This window comes from Muscardinus avellanarius, assembly GCF_963383645.1.
Source record: "Muscardinus avellanarius genome assembly, chromosome: 3".
Classification (NCBI taxonomy): Eukaryota; Metazoa; Chordata; class Mammalia; order Rodentia; family Gliridae; genus Muscardinus; species Muscardinus avellanarius.
The window spans coordinates 121,500,279-121,518,416 of NC_137788.1; the positions used below are offsets into that span (position 1 = coordinate 121,500,279).

The 18,138-nt window shown below is 42.4% G+C and overlaps 1 protein-coding gene across 4 annotated transcripts in view; it reads right to left on the reverse strand.

Moving 5' to 3' along the window:
* The window catches only part of CHD1L (chromodomain helicase DNA binding protein 1 like), a gene marked incomplete at both ends in the record, with an annotated part of 50,939 nt that extends 33,279 nt beyond the window's left edge, over positions 1 to 17,660 (reverse strand). The window contains 7 exons of one of the 4 annotated variants that reach the window (XM_080693215.1): positions 68 to 223; positions 3,649 to 3,811; positions 4,617 to 4,698; positions 11,474 to 11,505; positions 12,846 to 12,960; positions 14,101 to 14,207; positions 17,599 to 17,660. In XM_080693215.1, coding sequence (XP_080549341.1) covers positions 68 to 223; positions 3,649 to 3,811; positions 4,617 to 4,698; positions 11,474 to 11,505; positions 12,846 to 12,960; positions 14,101 to 14,207; positions 17,599 to 17,622 — 679 coding nt within the window. Of the gene's footprint in view, positions 1 to 67; positions 224 to 3,644; positions 3,812 to 4,616; positions 4,699 to 11,473; positions 11,506 to 12,845; positions 12,961 to 14,100; positions 14,208 to 17,583 lie in introns of all 4 variants that reach the window. The other 3 variants (XM_080693216.1, XM_080693217.1, XM_080693214.1) reach the window with 3 other exon arrangements.
* Between the last annotated feature and the right edge of the window lie 478 nt (positions 17,661 to 18,138).

Genomic DNA, 18,138 nt, shown 5'->3' on the forward strand with positions numbered 1-18,138 from the left:
ATAATACTTCCCTACATGAAAATCACATGCTCCTTTAGTTTTTAAATGGCAGGTACCCTCTGATTACCGAGGTCTTTCATCAGAATGGCTTTGTAGTATTTTTTCTGCACTGCTGACATGCCGTGGTATATCACTACCTCTGTCTTCTTGGGAAGCTCTGTCGCTACTTCGGCTTTTACTCGTCTCAGTAGAAATGGCTGCAAGAGTTTGTGGAGTTCACTTGCTGTGTAAGAAAAAAAAGATCTCTGAGAGGAGTGTGATACACAAGTCCAACCAAGGCAATTATCTACTAGAGAACGTACAGCAATTTGGTTTTGTTTCCCATTTTCAAGCTCATTTTGCATTTGAGGTCAGTAGATTGATTTTCCTTTCATCGTTACATGTGCTCCTGGAGTTACAAAGAGGTTACATCCCTATAAATTATCACAAGTTGAAAATATCATAGAAAGAGCCAGGCGTGGTGGCGCACACTTGTAATCACAGCATGTGGGAGGCTGAGACAGGAGGATCATGGTTCACGGCTAGCCTCAGCGACTTGGTGAGGCCCTTTGCAACTCAGTAAGGCCCTGTTTCAAAATACAGAATAAAAAATAGGGCTGGGGGTGTAGCTCGGAGTAGAATGCCCCTGGGTTCCATCCCCAGTACTGGAAAAAGCAAAGCAAAGCAAATATCATATAAGTTAAAAAAAAAAAAAAGGAATTTAGTACACCTAAACATTGTTGCTTAGCCTAGCCTACCTTAAATGTGCTCAGAACACATTAGTCTACAGCTGGGCAAAATAATCTAACATGGCACCTATTTTATAAAAAAAGCATTAAATAGTTCATGTGATTTACTGAGTACCTGCATCTAAACAGTTATGTTTCTAAACAGAGCATCAGAGTAATAGTTATTCACCCTCGAGACGGCCTGGCTGACTGGGAGCTGTGCCTCACTGCTGCCTGCTGAACCACAAGGCAGCATCTTACCACCTGTCCTGGCCTACACTCAGCTGTAAGAAGGCATGGACTGTACCTTTCCCCAGGCTACTATAGGTGATATTATATATATTATGTATATTTCTAACCATGGGATTGCTTGACTGTATATCAGTTCTATTTTTAGTTTTTTTGAGGAACCACCATCTTGTCTTTTATTACGACTATACTAATTTACATTCCCATTAGCAGAGTTCTCCTTTCTCTATATCTTTGACCAGCATTTGATATTTTTGATGACAGCCACCTCCTTGGGGTGAGTGGTATCTTACTGTGGCCCTGATTTGCATTTCCCTAATGGTTAGCGACACTGAACATTTTAATGTAACTAACAATAATGCATTATGTATCTCAAAGTAATTAGAAGAGAGAATTTTTGTTTTGTTTTTTGGTGGTACTGGGGTTCCTGGAAGCCCTTCTACATCCGGGCTACACTCCCAGACCTATTTTATATTTTTATTTGGAAACAGGGTCTCTTAAGCCAGCGCGGCTGGCTTCGAGCCTGTGCGATCCTCCTGTCTCAGCCTCCCAAGCGCGGGGATTACAAGCGTGCACCATCACGCCCGGCTAGAAGAGAGAATTTTTAATGTACTCATCATTAAAAGTTTAGGTGATGAACATCCTAAGTGCCTGAATTGATGACGACCCATATACACGTGAGTCAAAAGATCTCACTGCACCTCACAAATATGTGTCAATATTATGTCAACAGAAATTCAAAATACAGTTTCCACTAAATATGGATTGCTTTTGCAACATGCAAAAGTTAAAGAAAATTAACTTGAGCCACCACAGGTTGAGGACCACCTGTATTTCTGTCTTTACTGAGTTCTTCCCAACTCCATCTTGAATGACTACAGGCTCATAACCCAAGAACTACAAAGAACTTAATTCTTATCCATTATCTCATCTGACAAAGCTCTTTTGTTTCTGGAGTATTTCTGCATTTAATCTCATGAATCAGTATAACAGCTTAGTACTACAGTGTGAGAAAGTAATACCGTCCCTATTGTTAGAGCAGTTAAGTGAGGCTTAGAGAAATTAAGCACCTTATCCAAGGTCACACAGCTTAAGTGAATGGACATTGCCATCATACTAACTTGGTTCTTTTGACTTCAAATCCTTTGTTCCGTCACCAGGTGCCTTACACTTCAAAAACTATGGTAAGTCAGAATTACACTGCACGATTGCCAGGTAAAAGAATATAAAAACACAAGGAACCAGTTAAATTGGAACTTCAGATCAACAATGAGTAGCTTTTTACTAGGAATATGCCCCATGTGATATTTGACTGGATGTTCTATATTTAATCTGGCAAATCTAAACATTGGGATAATCAGAGCAGGTTCTTAGGCAATCTTTGGCCTGTGGTACGGGGATTTTGTTTTTTTTTTTTTTCCTGTGAAAGGCTTTCCAACTTCTACTTCTACTTACTTCCCCAGTACCTACAGAATCACTAGTTGGCACCCTGCCATTTGTTTTGAATCATCGTCCTAGTACATCGCGGGAATATTCAGGTAATTCTGAAAGGCAGAGGAGCTAAGGTACAGAGGAAAGCTGCTATGTCAAGGACAAAGACTCCCCTCCCTCTCCTCCACCTCCCATCTGCCTCACTTTTGATTTTTGTGCCGTATCAAAAAGAAACACCAGTGCTGGAGAGTGCTGAGAGTGTGTGTCAGCTGCACCTACCTGCTTTTCTATCATAGGAAGTTTAAAAAGTCTTTACAGAATTACAGCTAGGACCTGGGTGCAGTAGTGCATGCCTGTATCCTAGCAACTCGGGAGACAGAGGAAGGAGGATCACAAGCTTGAGGCTTGTGATGACCCACAGCATGGTCCAGGCTTCAGTTCAGGGGTGGGGATGGGGGTGGATAGAAAGAGGAAAATACAGATATAAATAACAAGTTGCGTGGGAATGGTCTGCGAATCAGCAGGGGCTGTCTACGTCTTTCAAAAATGGACCAAATAAACTGAGCACGGTGGCACACGCTTGTAAGCCCAGTACTTGGGAGGCTGAGACAGGAGGATCACAGGTTTGTGGCCAGCCTCAGCTACTTAGTGAGGCCCTCAGCAACTTAGTGAGACCTTGTTTAAAAGTAAAGGATAAGCCAGGCATGGTGGTGCACACTTGTAATCCCCGCGCTTGGGAGGCTGAGACAGGAGGATCGCGCTGGTTCAAAGCCAGCCTCAGCTACTTAGTGAGGCTCTCAGCAACTTAGATAGACCCTGTTTCCAAATAAAGTATAAAATAGGTCTGGGAGTATAGCCCGGAGGTAGAAAAGCCTCTGGGTTCCACATCAAGTACCCCCCCAAAAAAATAAAAGAGTAAAGAATGAAAAATAAGGCTGAAGGTGTAGCTTGAAGGTAGAATGCCCCTGGGTTCCATCCCCAGTACTCGAAGGAGGAGGAGGAGGAGGAGGAGGAAAAAAGAAAAAGAAAAAGAACCAAATAAGCCCCGCTGTAGAGTTGTGCAAAACAACCAAGAGAGACACATGAAGAGCATGCGACTGGAGACAGCACGAGGGCCCTAACACCTGCCTTACATTTGTGTTTATCTCCCTGGAAGGTACCCTCTGGATAATTATCAGTTCTCTTTCTATGGATAACCATTATGCCTTGGCAGTTTCTGTGCCAAGGCCTCTTGAGGATGATGTGGAGCATGGGAACTTGCCTGATTCAGACTCTTTCTCAATATCCTGGTAACGCTGAACAAAATCTTCCACCTGCTCCTTGGAAAAGAGACCAGGCTCCACAAAGCTGAGGAGGGAGTACAGCTCCTGAAGGTTGTTCTGGATAGGTGTTCCAGTCAACAGCAGACTAAAGGCCACAGAGAACTAGAATGTGTAAACACACAGTTAAGAACACCAGAGAGCAATGCTGAGTCACCCATTACAGCCTTTTTCGTACTAAGAGTGGGATGATTTAATGGAATGAGCAAGGTACATGAAATCATCAGGTTCAAGCTCTACACTGTTTGAGATGCAGGGAATAAGACCTATTCAGCTTCAGCTAGGAGATGGTGATGACAATCCTGGGACGAGACACTGTTACTTAAGTATCATCACTTACGTAAGGACGTAAGTATCATCACTTTCTGAACTCTAAGTATTCACTATGGTTATTATGATTCAGTGTGTGTGAGGTTCCAAGCTATGTGTAATGATCAGTGTGCGGAAGCTTACTGAAGCAGTTGACACACGATGGCGATACTGGTTGAGTTTGAAGCCAGAGCTATAGCATCAGACCCTCCACTACAGCAAGACGCAAGATCTATAATAACGTCTTTTTGTAAAATTTTATGATGCTTCAGATGTAAGACATCAAGGCTTCGGGATGTTTCTGGATATCCTGCCACAGACAGCCCAATATGGAAAGAAATTCTTTAAAGGAATTCTTTGAGTGAGAACAGATGAAAACACCGACAATAAGAAACTAATGGAGTAAAAGGTTTGGGGAAAAAAACAATAACAAGAGATATTAGGCTAAGCAAGGCCAAACAAATTCTGAAATGATATTAATGAGAATTTATAACAGCACAATGAAATAACACAGCAAAGTATTCCCAGTATTTGTGAGGCTGAGACGAGAGGACTGCGGGTTCGAGGTCAGCCTCGGCCAACTTAGACTCTCCGGGTTTACCTCTGAAAGTGTTTTATGCAGCAGGGAGCTTTGGTTTTTCAACCTGTGAGCTTCATCCACAACAAGAACATTCCAAGAAAAGCTGTAAGAGAAGATTTGAGCTCTCAAGTTCTGGGTAACTCAAACACAAATCTCACCGACCAATCCTTACTACAAAATTGGGACTGTTGTTAGAAAGACCCCCACTCCATCAGAAATACATCCAAGTGCCAGGTGTGGTGGCGCACGCTGGTAATCCCAGCATTCGGGAGGCTGAGACTGGAGGATGGCGGTTCGCGGACAGCCTCAGCTACTTAGTGAGGCCCTCTGCAACTCAGTGAGACCCTGTTTCAAAATAAAGAATAAAAAAGAGGGCAGGGGGTATAGCTCGGAGGTCAAATGCCTCTGGGTTCCATCCCCAGACCCACACACACACAAAAAGAAATACATGCAAATTTCCTTCCTACGTGAGAGGCTACCAAGTGCATAAGACAGTATCTGGTAAAGGTAGTAAAGACAAGGGGAAAATCTATGCAGAAAGAAAGAACCAGAGAGAGAGACAGGGAAGGAAAACCATCTAGGACAGATGTTGAGCTTGTGGCGTCTTGTTATTCACGCCCAAAGAATATGGCAAATAGACATAATTGTGCTAACTAGGAGACAGACTCAAAAAGGTCATTTGGTCAAGATCATAAAGGCAGAGCTGAGGTTCAAGCCCACAAGAAAAAATGAAGGCACCGTGGAATCATAAAAGCTAGTGCAGGAGAATAGGACTGAACGCTACAGAGCTGTCCAGGAAAGGATTTCCATTGAATCTGCTAACACGGCGTCACTGGTGGCTGCAACAGCAATTTCTCAAGAAATTTCAGTCACAATAGCCCATTTATTTATTTGTTTATTTATCTGTGTTTGTTTATTCATTGGTACTAGAGATTGTACTCAGGGGTATTTTACCTCAGAGCTGCATGCCTAGCCCTATTTGTTATTCTTTGTTTTTTTCTTTTGCAGTACCAGGGATGGAACCCAGTGTTTTTCTACCTCTGAGCTATACCCCCAGCCCTATTCTTTATTTTATTTATTTATTTATTTTTGGTGGTACTGGGGTTCCTGGAAACCCTTCTACCTCCAGGCTACACTCCCAGACCTATTTTTTATATTTTTTTATTTAAAAACAGGGTCTCTTAAGCCAGCTCGGCTGGCTTCAAACCTGCGCAATCCTCCTGTCTCTGCCTCTCAAGCGCGGGGATTACAAGCGTGTGCATCCACGCCCGGCCCTACTCTTTATTTTAAAACAAGGTCTTACTAACTTGAAGAGGTTGGCCACAAACCTGTGATCCTCCTGTCTCAGCTTCCCAGGATTACAAGCCTGTGCCACCAGCCCAGCTCAAAAGCACTGTTACTTTTATTATTTTGGTTTTGTACTAGAGATTAAATCCTGGGGCATTTTACCTCTGAGCTATATTCCAAGCCCTATCTTCCTTATGTATTTATTCCTTTGTTTTTTGATAAAACAGCTGTTGCTGCTTTTTCTATTCTTCTTATCAATTACTATTGTTGTTGTTGCTACTGCTACTATTATTATATTTGTTTTGTAACAGCGTTTGCTAGGTTGCTGAGAATCTCGTTAAGTTGCTAAGGCTGGTTTCAAACCTGTGATCCTCCCAAGTAATGGAGTTATAGGTGTACATCACTATGACTAGCTATAAAAACGTATTCTGGGGGGAGCAGACATTATTGAAAAACTGTTACAAAAAAAAATCCAAAGCTGGGTGTGGTGGCATACGCTTGTAGTCCCATCATCCAGGAGGCTGCGGTTTGCGGCCAGCCTCAGCTACTTAATGAGGCCCTTTGCAACTCAGTGAGAACCTGTTTCAAAATAAAGGATAAAAAATAGGTCTGGGGGTGTAGCTTGGAGGTCAAATGTCCCTGGGTTCCATCCCCAGTATCTCAAAAACAACAATAACTAGAAAAGATCTTGTGCAGAGGTTCGCCTACAAAAAGGAAGCCTTCCTCCAGAGAGAATTCAGAAGACAGGGAGGAACAGAGCTTCCTTACCATTCTCCTGACAAAAGTGGGGCCGGTGAAGGGGCTCTGGGATCCAAAGGGGCAGGAAGTCCAGGGACAGTGCTGGTGGCATGAGCAGGGGATGAGCTTAAGAATTACAAAGCCTAGGGGTCCGATGAGGTCGGGCAGGGTCTGAAGCACAGCGTCAATCGAAACAGACTGGATCCAGGTCCCTCATGAAGGAATAGGAACCTAGGTTTTTATACATATAGGAGCCAAAGAATGTTTGCTCAATGCAACAGGCTGCTGGGAGGAGGATCTGGGCCCAGTGAAAGGAGGTGGGTCGTATCACTCATCAGAATGTTCCCTGGAGAAGGAGAAGTGGAAGGAATTCCAACATGAGAGTCCCATGAGATAATTCTCAGTCCTCTGGATCCATGGATTTTACAAGACTAGTCCACTTTCCAAAGAATTTCAGAATTTTCATGCTGTTAACATGCAGTCTTGACTGTTCATAATAGAGCCTACATTTTCCTGCTACTTTCAAAATGTATGATACGGTAATGGGAAATATAACCTGAACAAACATATTGAAAGGACATATCTACTTTATGTTGTTGGGATTAGTACAATGAGTCAACATTTTGATTCTTTGTTAACTCAGATTCTTAAATACACCTAGAAATGGATTCAGAACAGATGAACTGAGATAGAAACATTGTATTTCTGCTGAATAATGTGATACTTCAATGCTTCTAGGTGCTTTGAAGAGATCTCTTACAAAGAGAACCCACAACACTAGAGCTGGGTTTGAATACCTGCTTCCCTATTTATTAACAAAGTAGCTTTGGTGGGTTATCTAATTTCTTATTTTCCTCATCTGCAAAATGGATGATTCTACTCGACTGATAAAGCTTTTATGAAATTTAAAGGTGATACTTTATATAAAATACCCAATAATCTTTATGTCCTAATTTTACTATCTTTCCAAATGTCCCATATATTGCCTTGAATTGTGGATATCTAGATATTTCTCATCCCTCTGCTGCATTTTATGTACTCATAGGATAGCTCCATGATTGACTTTCCTGGTAGTGCCCAAAACTCTGACTTTCCTGTGAAAGAACTCAATAAATGTTAAGTTGGATATTAAGAATAAAAAGAAGGGAGCTGAGCGTTGTGGCTCATGCTTGTAATCCCAGCATTTGAGAGGCTGAGACAGGAGGATCGTGGTTCGTGGTCAACCTCATCTACTTAGTGAGGCCCTTTGCAACTCAGTGAGAACCTGTTTCAAAATAAAGAATAAGAGCTGGGCGCATGCTTATAATCCCAGCATTCAGGAGGCTGAGTTCACAGAAGCCTCAGCTACTCAGTGAGGCTCTTTGCAACTCAGTGAGACTCTGTTTCAAAATAAAGAGTACAAAATAGAGCTGGAGGTGTAGCTCAGAAGTAGAATGCTACTGGGTTCCATCCTCAGTACCACAAAAAATAAAAATAAAATAAATAAAATAAATGAAGAATAAAAGATAGGGCTGGGCGTGTAGCTCGGATATAGAACTCCCTGGGTTCAATACAAAAAGAATAAAAAGCAGAGCTGGAGTGTAGCTCAGGGGCAGAGCACTTGCCCAATATGTGGGAGGACATGAGTTCAATCTCCAGCACCACAAGTAAATAAAACCAAATAAATAGAAATAAGTAAAAATTAGATAAGGAAAGCATATATTCTTCTTAGGAAAAGTAAGATAACATGCACATTGAAATAAGAAATATTTCTAAAAAATACTGGACAGAAATTATAAAATGTATGATCTAGCCTTTAGTACTTCAAAATAAGATGAAAACAGAAATCTATTCCTAAGAACTGTGTGGAAAAAAAGACCTTTAAAATATAGATAAAGCACTTTAAAAACAAAACTTTCTGAATATTAAAGATGCATAATTCCCTTTTAGCCATAAGTATAGCTATTCAAATTATGCAGAATGAAACCCTGCCAACATACCTTCCTTTCTACTTATCCAAAACTTAGCTCTTTAATTTACAATTATATTTACAAATAACTGTTACCTTGATGTGATCAAATACTACATATGCTGTCCCTATTATTAGGTGGTAGTAAGAGTTAAATCTAAGTTTCTTGCACTTCATGAGCCAATACAGGCCTAAAAGTCAACAGATTAGAAGCATATTTCTAAAAAGTTAATTCTGTAGCTTAACCTCCTATATTAAAGTAAAATCTCTAAGCCGAGCGTGGTGGCGCACGCTTGTAATCCCAGAACTTGGGAGGCTGAGACAGGAGGATCGCACAGGTTCCAAGCCAGCCCCAGCTACTTAGTGAGGCTCTCAGCAACTTAGTGAGACCCTGTTTCCAAATAAAGTATAAAATAGGTCTGAGAGTAGAGCACAGAGGTAGAAGAGCCCCTGGGTTCCATCCCCAGTACCACACACACACACACACGCAACCCATAAAAGATAAAGTAAAATCTCCAAATGGCAGTCTTTGAAAAAGTGTCTATGTGAACTACATGGAAGGGAATCTAGAATCTAGGTAGGGCTTGGGGGTGCACATTCGAAACCCCAGTGCCCCGGGAGGCTGAGGCAGGAAGATCAAAAGTCTGAGGCCAGTCTGGGCAACTGAACAAGATCTGTCTCAAAATCAAAAGTGAAATAATAAATGAAAAGGGCTGAGGATGTAGCTCAGTGGCAGAGCACCCCTGGGCTTGATCCCCAGGACCTCAATCATCAGCACCTAGTATCTATTAACAACCAACCATGTGTTTTTATATTTTTTAGGTTTTTATTTTTTATTTTTATGTGGATCATTGCCACCGTCCCCCCTCGGCAAATGCAAGTGTGACAAATGTTTGCATTTGGCAAGGCCCACGGAGGCCACGCCCCGAGGAAGGAGGCATCATCTCTGGCAAAAATACTCCCTGTTCTTAGATTTCTACACTAATAAGCTCCGATGATCTAAAACAGGATCCCAAGAATTAGGACTGTGGAAGAAGTTGAGTCCATGAAAGATAAATTTTCTAGTAAAAATGTCTGAACCCTCAGAATTTCTCTATATTGTTCCAGCTGTAATAAAGGGCAGCCAGAATTCAGGGGCTGCAAAATTCTTTTCGGTTTTTCCCGCAGGCAGGTCCTTTGATCTAAAGATTAGCTCCCAGCACCTCTCTGCCAGCAGGGGAAGCTGCAAATCTACCTTTTGCCCCATTTCCCAAAGAGATGTAAAACTGTCTCTGAAATTTGGGCCATTTGTTCCCCCTTAAGAGATGCTGATAAGCTCTTACCTTAACAAAAGCCTACCATTTGTGACTCAGCAGCAGGACAGTAAAAAAAACCTCAAAAGTCTGCCCCAAGATCATACATTAAAGAACAATTATAGAAATCCAATCACCTGTGTTATAATGTTTTTGCCCTGTCTACTAACTGTAATATAAGTATTGCCTTATAGGGGATGGCAGAGCAGACAGGACCAGCCAAATCTGCAACGCAGCCTATGGATCTTGATAAAGGAGGGCCTGGACTAAGCCCTAGAGACAAAAAGACTCTGGAAGGATCAAAGGAGATCCTAGAAGACTGAATTTCCCCAAAACCGACTTTGGGTGTGACCCTCGCCTTTACAGACGCCTGCCTGCCTGTCCCGGATACCTTTCCGGACTCCAGACCTTGCCCCCTAGGGATCACCTGTGAGGACAGAAACCTGATTCCAATGACAAAGGCCAAGGGGGCTGACTTTAATCACCTAGTCCCAGATGAATCTTAAACTGTGACGCCATGGATCTTCTTTTATCCTGTTTATCTTGTTTACACTTTATGCCTCACTATTGTCCTTTGGTGCTTACACGGGGTATAGGGTATAAATACTGGTGATGGAAATTAAAACATTGTCAATTGCACAAGAGGCATTTGTCCATGTCAATCATTTCAGATTTTTTCCCCCAGAGAGGAATCTCCACTTTTAGCGCCGTGAACAGGAACTTAAAGGAGTTTATTTCATAAAAAGGGAAAAAATCACTGCAGATAAGTGGCTGCAGAACTGCAACCGAAGCCCTTGCCCATCTTTCTGAGGATCTTGGTCCCAAACGGACTCAGTGCCAGATTTATTGCCCCAGGACTGAGCAAGTTCGTTGCAGCAGATCATATTGAAAATGGCATGCATTCAGACTGTGGTTGGTGCCCCCCACCACATTTCCCCTTTCCCCCCTCCCAACAGTGAGTGTCCAGGTTGACCATGCTACATGCACACTTATATACATATTCGAATATAGCTCCTCCATTAATCAACCTCAGCCTTCTTCCTCTCCTACCCTTCCTTTCTAGCTTTGCTGAGGTTTCCCCTCCATTATCTGGAGTCCCTCTGGTATTCAACCATTTGTTTTTTTGTTTTTTTGTTTTTGTTTTTTTTTTTTTGGTGGTACTGGGGTTCCTGGAAGCCCTTCTACCTCCGGGCTACACTCTCAGACCTATTTTTATACTTGTTTATTTGGAAACAGGGTCTCTTAAGCCAGCGCGGCTGGCTTCAAACCTGCGCGATCCTCCTGTCTTCGCCTCCCAAGCGCGGGGATTACAAGCGTGCGCCACCACGCCCGGCTCAACCATGTATTTGTAATCTTACTTAATTCTCCCAACAGCACCCAAAGTAAGAAACTGAATTATTCCCATTTTCTAGATGAAGAAGGTGAAGTGCATGGAGATGAAGGAATCACCCAGCTACAGAGCAGAAGCCTAGGACACAGGACTCCCACAACACCCCCTATCCACAAACAACTCAAAGAAGATGGACCAGAAAAGAGGCCAAGTACCAAGATGTGCAGGGAAGACGGGACTGTCACACATCAGCACAGATGCTACAGCAGTATGATCTACTTACGATTTTAGAAAGGCTGCGTCTTTCAAACAAACCTGAAGAATGAAGGAAAACGCATTGAAAGGCTGGCACTGGTAAATTCTGATGTCAATAAACTAGTTTCTTTTTAAAACTCTAACACTACAGGATTTATTTAAGTCTTACTTCATCACTAAGTAAAAATAGTTCTGAGCATAATTTCTGTTTTTTCTTTTTGTGGTACTGGGACTGAACTCAGGAGTGTCCTACCTTTGAGCTAGACCTCCCACCCCATATTTAATTTTTTATTTTGAAACAGGATCTTGCTAAATTGCTGAGGCTGGCCTCGAACCTGTGATCCTCCTGTCTTCACCTCTTAAGTGCTGGGATTACATGCGTGTGCCACCATGCCTGTCTCTAAATATAATTTCTATGTAGCACTGAGGTAGGATAGAAGAAATAAAATATTAGGTAGAAAGGCAATAAGCTGGGAAGGAAAGGAAAATATAGTCTTGAAATTTGGAAAGGTCATAATGTCTAACTCCTATAGGGTATGTCTTAGGCAGAAGCCTGGAGGAGCCCCCACCCTTAATCACAGTGGCCCCTTTCCCTACCTGAGATGCCCAGTAAACAAAGGGTCGGACCCCACCCACCCACCCATTGATTCTGGGAGGTGAAAGTCCAGTCACGTACCCCTAGACACCCACCCCATGCTCTAGAACTCCTTCCTATAAAGGAAGGATCCCAAGGACCCCCAGGGCCTCGCATGTTCTCAAGCTGGCCCTGAAGGTGTGTCTTCACTTTACTTGAATTGAAACCTCTGCCTTTATCTCTGACTGGTGCATGTTGAAATTCTTTTCGCCACAGAAGCCAAGAACGCAGAGAAGTTATTGTGTTTTTCCATGACAGCACTATCTTACCAACGGAAGGAGGCGTGGCTAAGTGGAGGGTCTTACTTAGAAGGAGGCGTGGCTAAGTGGAGGGTCTTACTTACAGTTACTCAGTCTCCGCTTGAAGAACAAGGATTTTAAATGTGACTGGACTAAGTGCCCTCTATTCCTATTCTCCAGTTAATAGACATGTGGCGTCAGTACACAAACTCCTGTGCCCTGCCTGTCTACCTCCTCCAGCTCATCAATCAAGAGGTCAAAGTCCAGACCCCAAATCAGCTCCAGTGCTCCTGGGAAAATCTTTCCCCTCAATTTACCAGGAAAGAGAGCGAAAGACATCTACTTAACTGGAATCACGATGACCCTTCACGTCTTTTGGTCATAGTCCCTTTGGTCATCAAGGTAGACTGTCTTCCCAGATGGGGGTTAAATGTGCTCTCAAAAAATCTTACATATAATTTCAGTGGATTCTACAACTTCTAAGGGCCCAGGTTAGGAGTTCTTGCTCTAGAGAAATAAAGCAATACCTCGTAGGTAGTCAGCAGCACATGAAACCGTGACTCCTGCTTCAGGTCGTCCTGTAGAAGGGCGCGTTCCTCCTTGTCACCTGTGTATGTGGCGCGGGAAAGACCTGGAGCAAATCTGAGCCCAAGGAAAGAGGCAGATGAACTCCAACTCGAGAGAAACAGGCACGATATGCATTACACAAAGGGACTGCCACCTGCAGACCCCAGGAGGGGCATCACCCAAGAAAACACTCGGGGCTGAAAGCGGCATCTCAAGCAATGATTAAGTCTTGGGGTAATGTCCTGGGTAAAGAGGTACAAGGGTTAAGTCTAAGATGGTCTTCCTACTCTAAACATATTTTTTTTTTACCACTTTATTTTATGTCACTATAAGAAGAATACGGTTTCTGCTATATTTACAAAAAAAAAAAGGACTGATTTTTAAATTGCTAAACAGTAACAAAGACACGCGTTGAGCCCTCCCCCATCAGATTTTCACTATCTATGTACATTGCTTTGGTTCAGAATTTTATGTAAATAAATAAACTCAGCTATAAGATAATGCTTTGCAGAATAGTATTGGGAAGAGGTTTTAAAATTTATTAATGTATCAGTATTGGGAAAGATTTCCAATTTTAAAAAATATATCTTCTTTACTAAGAAAGCCAGGGCTAGATAGCAGGAAGAAGGGGACTTGTAATTTACATTTTAAAGGAAAGAAGGCTGGAGCCAGGAAAGAGGGCTTCTTTACATTTCTAAAACAAGTTCACACATCTTGGGGGATAAGACAAAAGGTAGAAGCCTGTGTTTGGAGACAGGACTGCTCCCCCCTCCCGCCCCAAATCCGGCTGGAGGGACAGCAGAAGCAGAACCAGGGCTGGAAATAAGGGGTGGCATTATCTCCAGATCAAAGGACCTGCCTAGGACTTGGGCGGGCGGGATAAAACACTCAGTAAACTGGAGTTCTTTGGCATTTTCATTCGAATTGCCCCCTGTGCCCCGCTCCAGCACAGGGCTGTAACTATCTCTATATTTCTATCTTTTTAATAAACTTCTTTAAATCTTCAGCAGCTGTCCAAGCCATGAATATTTATTCTTAGCTTAGGACAAGAATCCACGGTTTTTCTGTTTGTCTGTGTGGTGGTGGGGGGGGAATTACTTCTCCCCACACACACACCACGCACATTTCACCCGCAACACTTTGTCATATTTTATACATCACCTAGGAAAATATCTTAATGGAGACAATAAAGTTTCAACCGTCTCTACTTCATACCTCTCCATCTCTTCTTCCCAGTTGCTCAGGACGGACAAGGGACAAAGAATCAGAAATGGTCCTTTGTCATTTAATCTTCCTCCCAAGTAAACGAGGAAAGCGATAGTCTGAAAGAAAAAGAAGGCCGTTTCGATCACATTTCCCCATGAGAAACAACCACAGCTGCCACAAATGTAGGGAACACAAACTCTTATATACGACTTGCTTTGCAAAGAAATTACGTACCATCTTCTGCACATTAGGAGCTAATCCATTCCTAGAGTGAAATCATGTAAGCCTCAGTAAACTTGCCAAGGGAAATTTATGGTGTTCAATGACTTCAGAAGTTAACAAGCAAAGAGGCTCAGTATTTATGTAATTGAACCTCTAACGCAAAGAATAGCCAGGAAGAACAGAAATCAATGCAAACAATGTACCTGACAGAAAAAACCAGGAACACTCTAAGACCTCTGGCTAGAAGTGTCAGGACACAAGTGTATAAAGGCCCCACACGTCGTGGCCTTCAGTTGCTTCCTGGGCTCTCACTGGGAGCGTTTTCCTTCCTTTCTATAATCCTTCCTTCCCAACTCAACCTCTCCTCTCTCTACCATCTACACATTTATAGGGTATCTTCTGCTGGCTGGGCGCTGTTCTCAGCTACGAAAGCAAAGGAAACAAAACTCCTCGCCTTCCTCCAGCACACCTCTAATGTGGAAAACAGACAGCACATGATCTTCATCCTCTGAAGCAAGCATATAAAAATGACAGTCTTTCTAAAGCCAAATGAATGGGCTTATTTCAGAAGATGCTTTATGTGCTCAAAGTCGATGTAACATACAGGAAAAATAATAATCTTTGTAAAACAAAAACGTGAGGAGTCCCCATCCCCAAATGCTGAGCTATTTCTGAGAAAAATCTACCCTATGGTTCTAATTCAAAATGCTGAGAAAACTATATACCCAGAGATGTTCACATCAAGATGACTTTAAATAACACAAAAAAGTGAGGAACTCACTGTTCCCCATCTGTGGAACAGCTACTTAAATTAAGATAAGCTCTCTTGATGGAGTATTGGGCAGTCAGTCCAAAGTAGTTGTAAATAAAATGCAAAAGTGCAATGGCAGTGTTACATTAACAAAATATAAATGATAGAAACTAATGTACTCTAATTTCAACTATCAAAAACACATTGCTACTCATGACTGAGGCTACTGTTGTGATTTTAGAGTGGCAGTTAATTTTTAATATGATTATGTTGATTTTTAATGGAAATTGTTTTCTTTTTAAATTATTTATGACATCTCAGCCCAAACTGTGCCCAAAACAGTGACTTAACTGCATTAAAACCATTCTGTTAGCCAGGTCTGGTGGCATACACTTGTATTCTCAGTACTTGGGAGGCTGAGACAGGAGGACTGGGTTCTTGGCCGGCCTCAGCTACTTAGTGAGGCCCTCAGCAACTTAGTGAAGCCCTGCTTCAAAATAAAGAATAAAAATAGGACTGGGGGTGTAGCTTGGAGGTAGAATGCCCCTGGGTTCAATAACCATTTTGTTTAGTTTTCCCTAAGGGTTCAATTTACAGGAAGTTCATCTCTTATGACCATAAATCAGAATGTCTACAAAACAAACTGAAGTCACTAGTGAGACCTATCAAATATCTAAGAAAGAAATGATATCAAGTCTACATAAACTCTTCCAGAAGAGGAGGAAATACTTAACTCATTCCATGAGGCCTATGAGCTTTAATGTAATACTAAAACCAGATTTTTAAAAAGTATTATAAGAAAGGAAACTGTAGCCCAATGCCCTTCATGGCATCAGTGCAAAAATTCTAAATGAACTTTTAGCAAAATAAAGAGGTATAGCTTTATACTGGATATACTGGAGAGGTGTATCTTCAGGGAGCTTGATGTAGAGCTGGAAAGGCGCAGGGCGTAGGATTTTCAGGCTCTCAGTGAAGCTGGCAGGACAAGTCCAGTGCCTGCGGCAAAGGATGCTACAGAGAGGACCCTTGGTCCCACAGTCAGCCAAGAACTGAACTCTATTCCAGTCCCACAGTACTTCGTTCACGAGCGTACCAGGAACAAATGTTTGCCAAGATGGCCACAGGTAATAAATGACAAATCTCAGGGTACCCCAACTCAGAGACCAGATCATATTTTGAGTAACATAGCAGTTGATGAGATAGGCTAGGCTTAAGTAGTCTTACATACAGTCACACTAGCCTAGCACAGGGCTGCTGCAGCTTACAGTTTATGTACATAAGGGGAGCTTTAGAGGGGGCATTTAAGCTTCTAAAAGAACCAAGGAAGGCCGGGCATGGCGGCGCATGCTTGTAATCCCCACGCTTGGGAGGTGGAGACAGGAGGATTGCGCAGGTTCGAAGCCAGCCTTGCTGGTTTAAGAGACCCTGTTTCCAAATAAAAAATTATAAAAATAGGTCTGGGAGTGTAGCCCAGAGGTAGAAGGGTTTCCAGGAACCCCAGTACCCCCCCCACACACAAATAAAATAAAATAATAAAAAATAAAAGAACCAAGGAGACTCTTGCTCATGGTCACTGGTGGAAACTTTTTAGAGTTGGAAAATTTATATCTTCATGATTTCTGATCAAGTTGCCTCTGCTGTGTATCCTGACTATACAGCTTTCTTTGGTATCCTACAGAGATGCAAACTTCGTGTTGACTGGACTTGCCAATAATGATATTTGTGAGCCCAGGGCAGCACTGCTGATCATCCTGACAGAAACATCAATCTCCACATGCCACCTGCTTATCAATGCCCAGGGAGGCCACATCTGATCTTCCAGGTGTCCAGGCTTCTTCCTTTAAGGCCACTAGATGGCCAAGATGTGTTTTGGAAAATATAAGGTACTTTCTCTGCACTTCTCTGTCACTTGCCATCCTCTAACACTATGAAACACCCTTTATGAAGAATCATAAAGAGAAATAAGAATAAGCCCTCTTCTCTCCTGATATTTGAACTGATCCAGTAATCTACATAAAATATTGCTAGGTAGGTCATTCAGTTTGATCCCTTGGCTCATACATTTGCTTTATTTGGTGAAAAGCCGTGTTCTGGCCCCTAATTACACTTCTAACTCAGGCATGTTTTCTCAAAAATACACGTCAAAGGCCACAGCCAGGCGTGGTAGTGCACACTCTTGGGAGGCTGAGACAGGAAGATTACAGGCTTGAGTCCAGCTTCAGCTACTTAGTGAGGCCCTCTGCAACTGAGACCCTGTTTCAAAATAAAGAATAAAAATAGAGCTGAGGGTGTAGGTTAGAGGTAGTACCAGAAAAAATATATATAATCAAAGGCCAGATAAGATAAAGGTAATGATATAATTCAAAGGCACCCCAACTAGAAAAAGGAACTCCAAGGATATAATCTTAATAAAAGCTAAGGCAAGTCACATCCTCGTATAAATATAGATACTGTAGCTAGCAGCTGAAGATGATAATGGGTTGTGAGGAGGCGTTTTGGTGGAGGTGAAGAGTGCTTGCTCCACAGGGACATACCTGGCAGGTCTTGCCCAGGCCCATCTCATCTCCCAGGATGCAGCCATTCTGACAGTGGAAACACTGGGCTAGCCAGTTGACTCCCTCCAGCTGATAAGGGCGTAAATGAATCCCTAGAATTAATAAAAAAGAATACAGCAAAGAGTACACATTTTAGCACAAACATGGGCTAAGCTATAAGACTTTGAACAAACAGCATGTCCTAATTCCCCTAACTCCGAACTTCACTGGCTTTCTCTATTGCAGGGAAATTCCAGGTATAAATATTTGCTGACTTACAAACGACTTCTGGAGCAGACTTGGTCACCATTCAGAGCCATAAAACTGCCTGTCATTGTTACCTAATCCACTTGATGGAAGAGAAAGTCAACTTGAGATGTGGCTTCTGGACTGCCTGGCCTCGTGCCAGTCTGTTCCTGGAAGTGAAGCATCGCTGATGCAACTTGGCAACAAACAACACACGGGCTGTGCATGTGCTTGACTGACCAAAATTCATAGGGAAGAACGAAAGATCCAGAATAACCGAAGCAATTCTGAGCA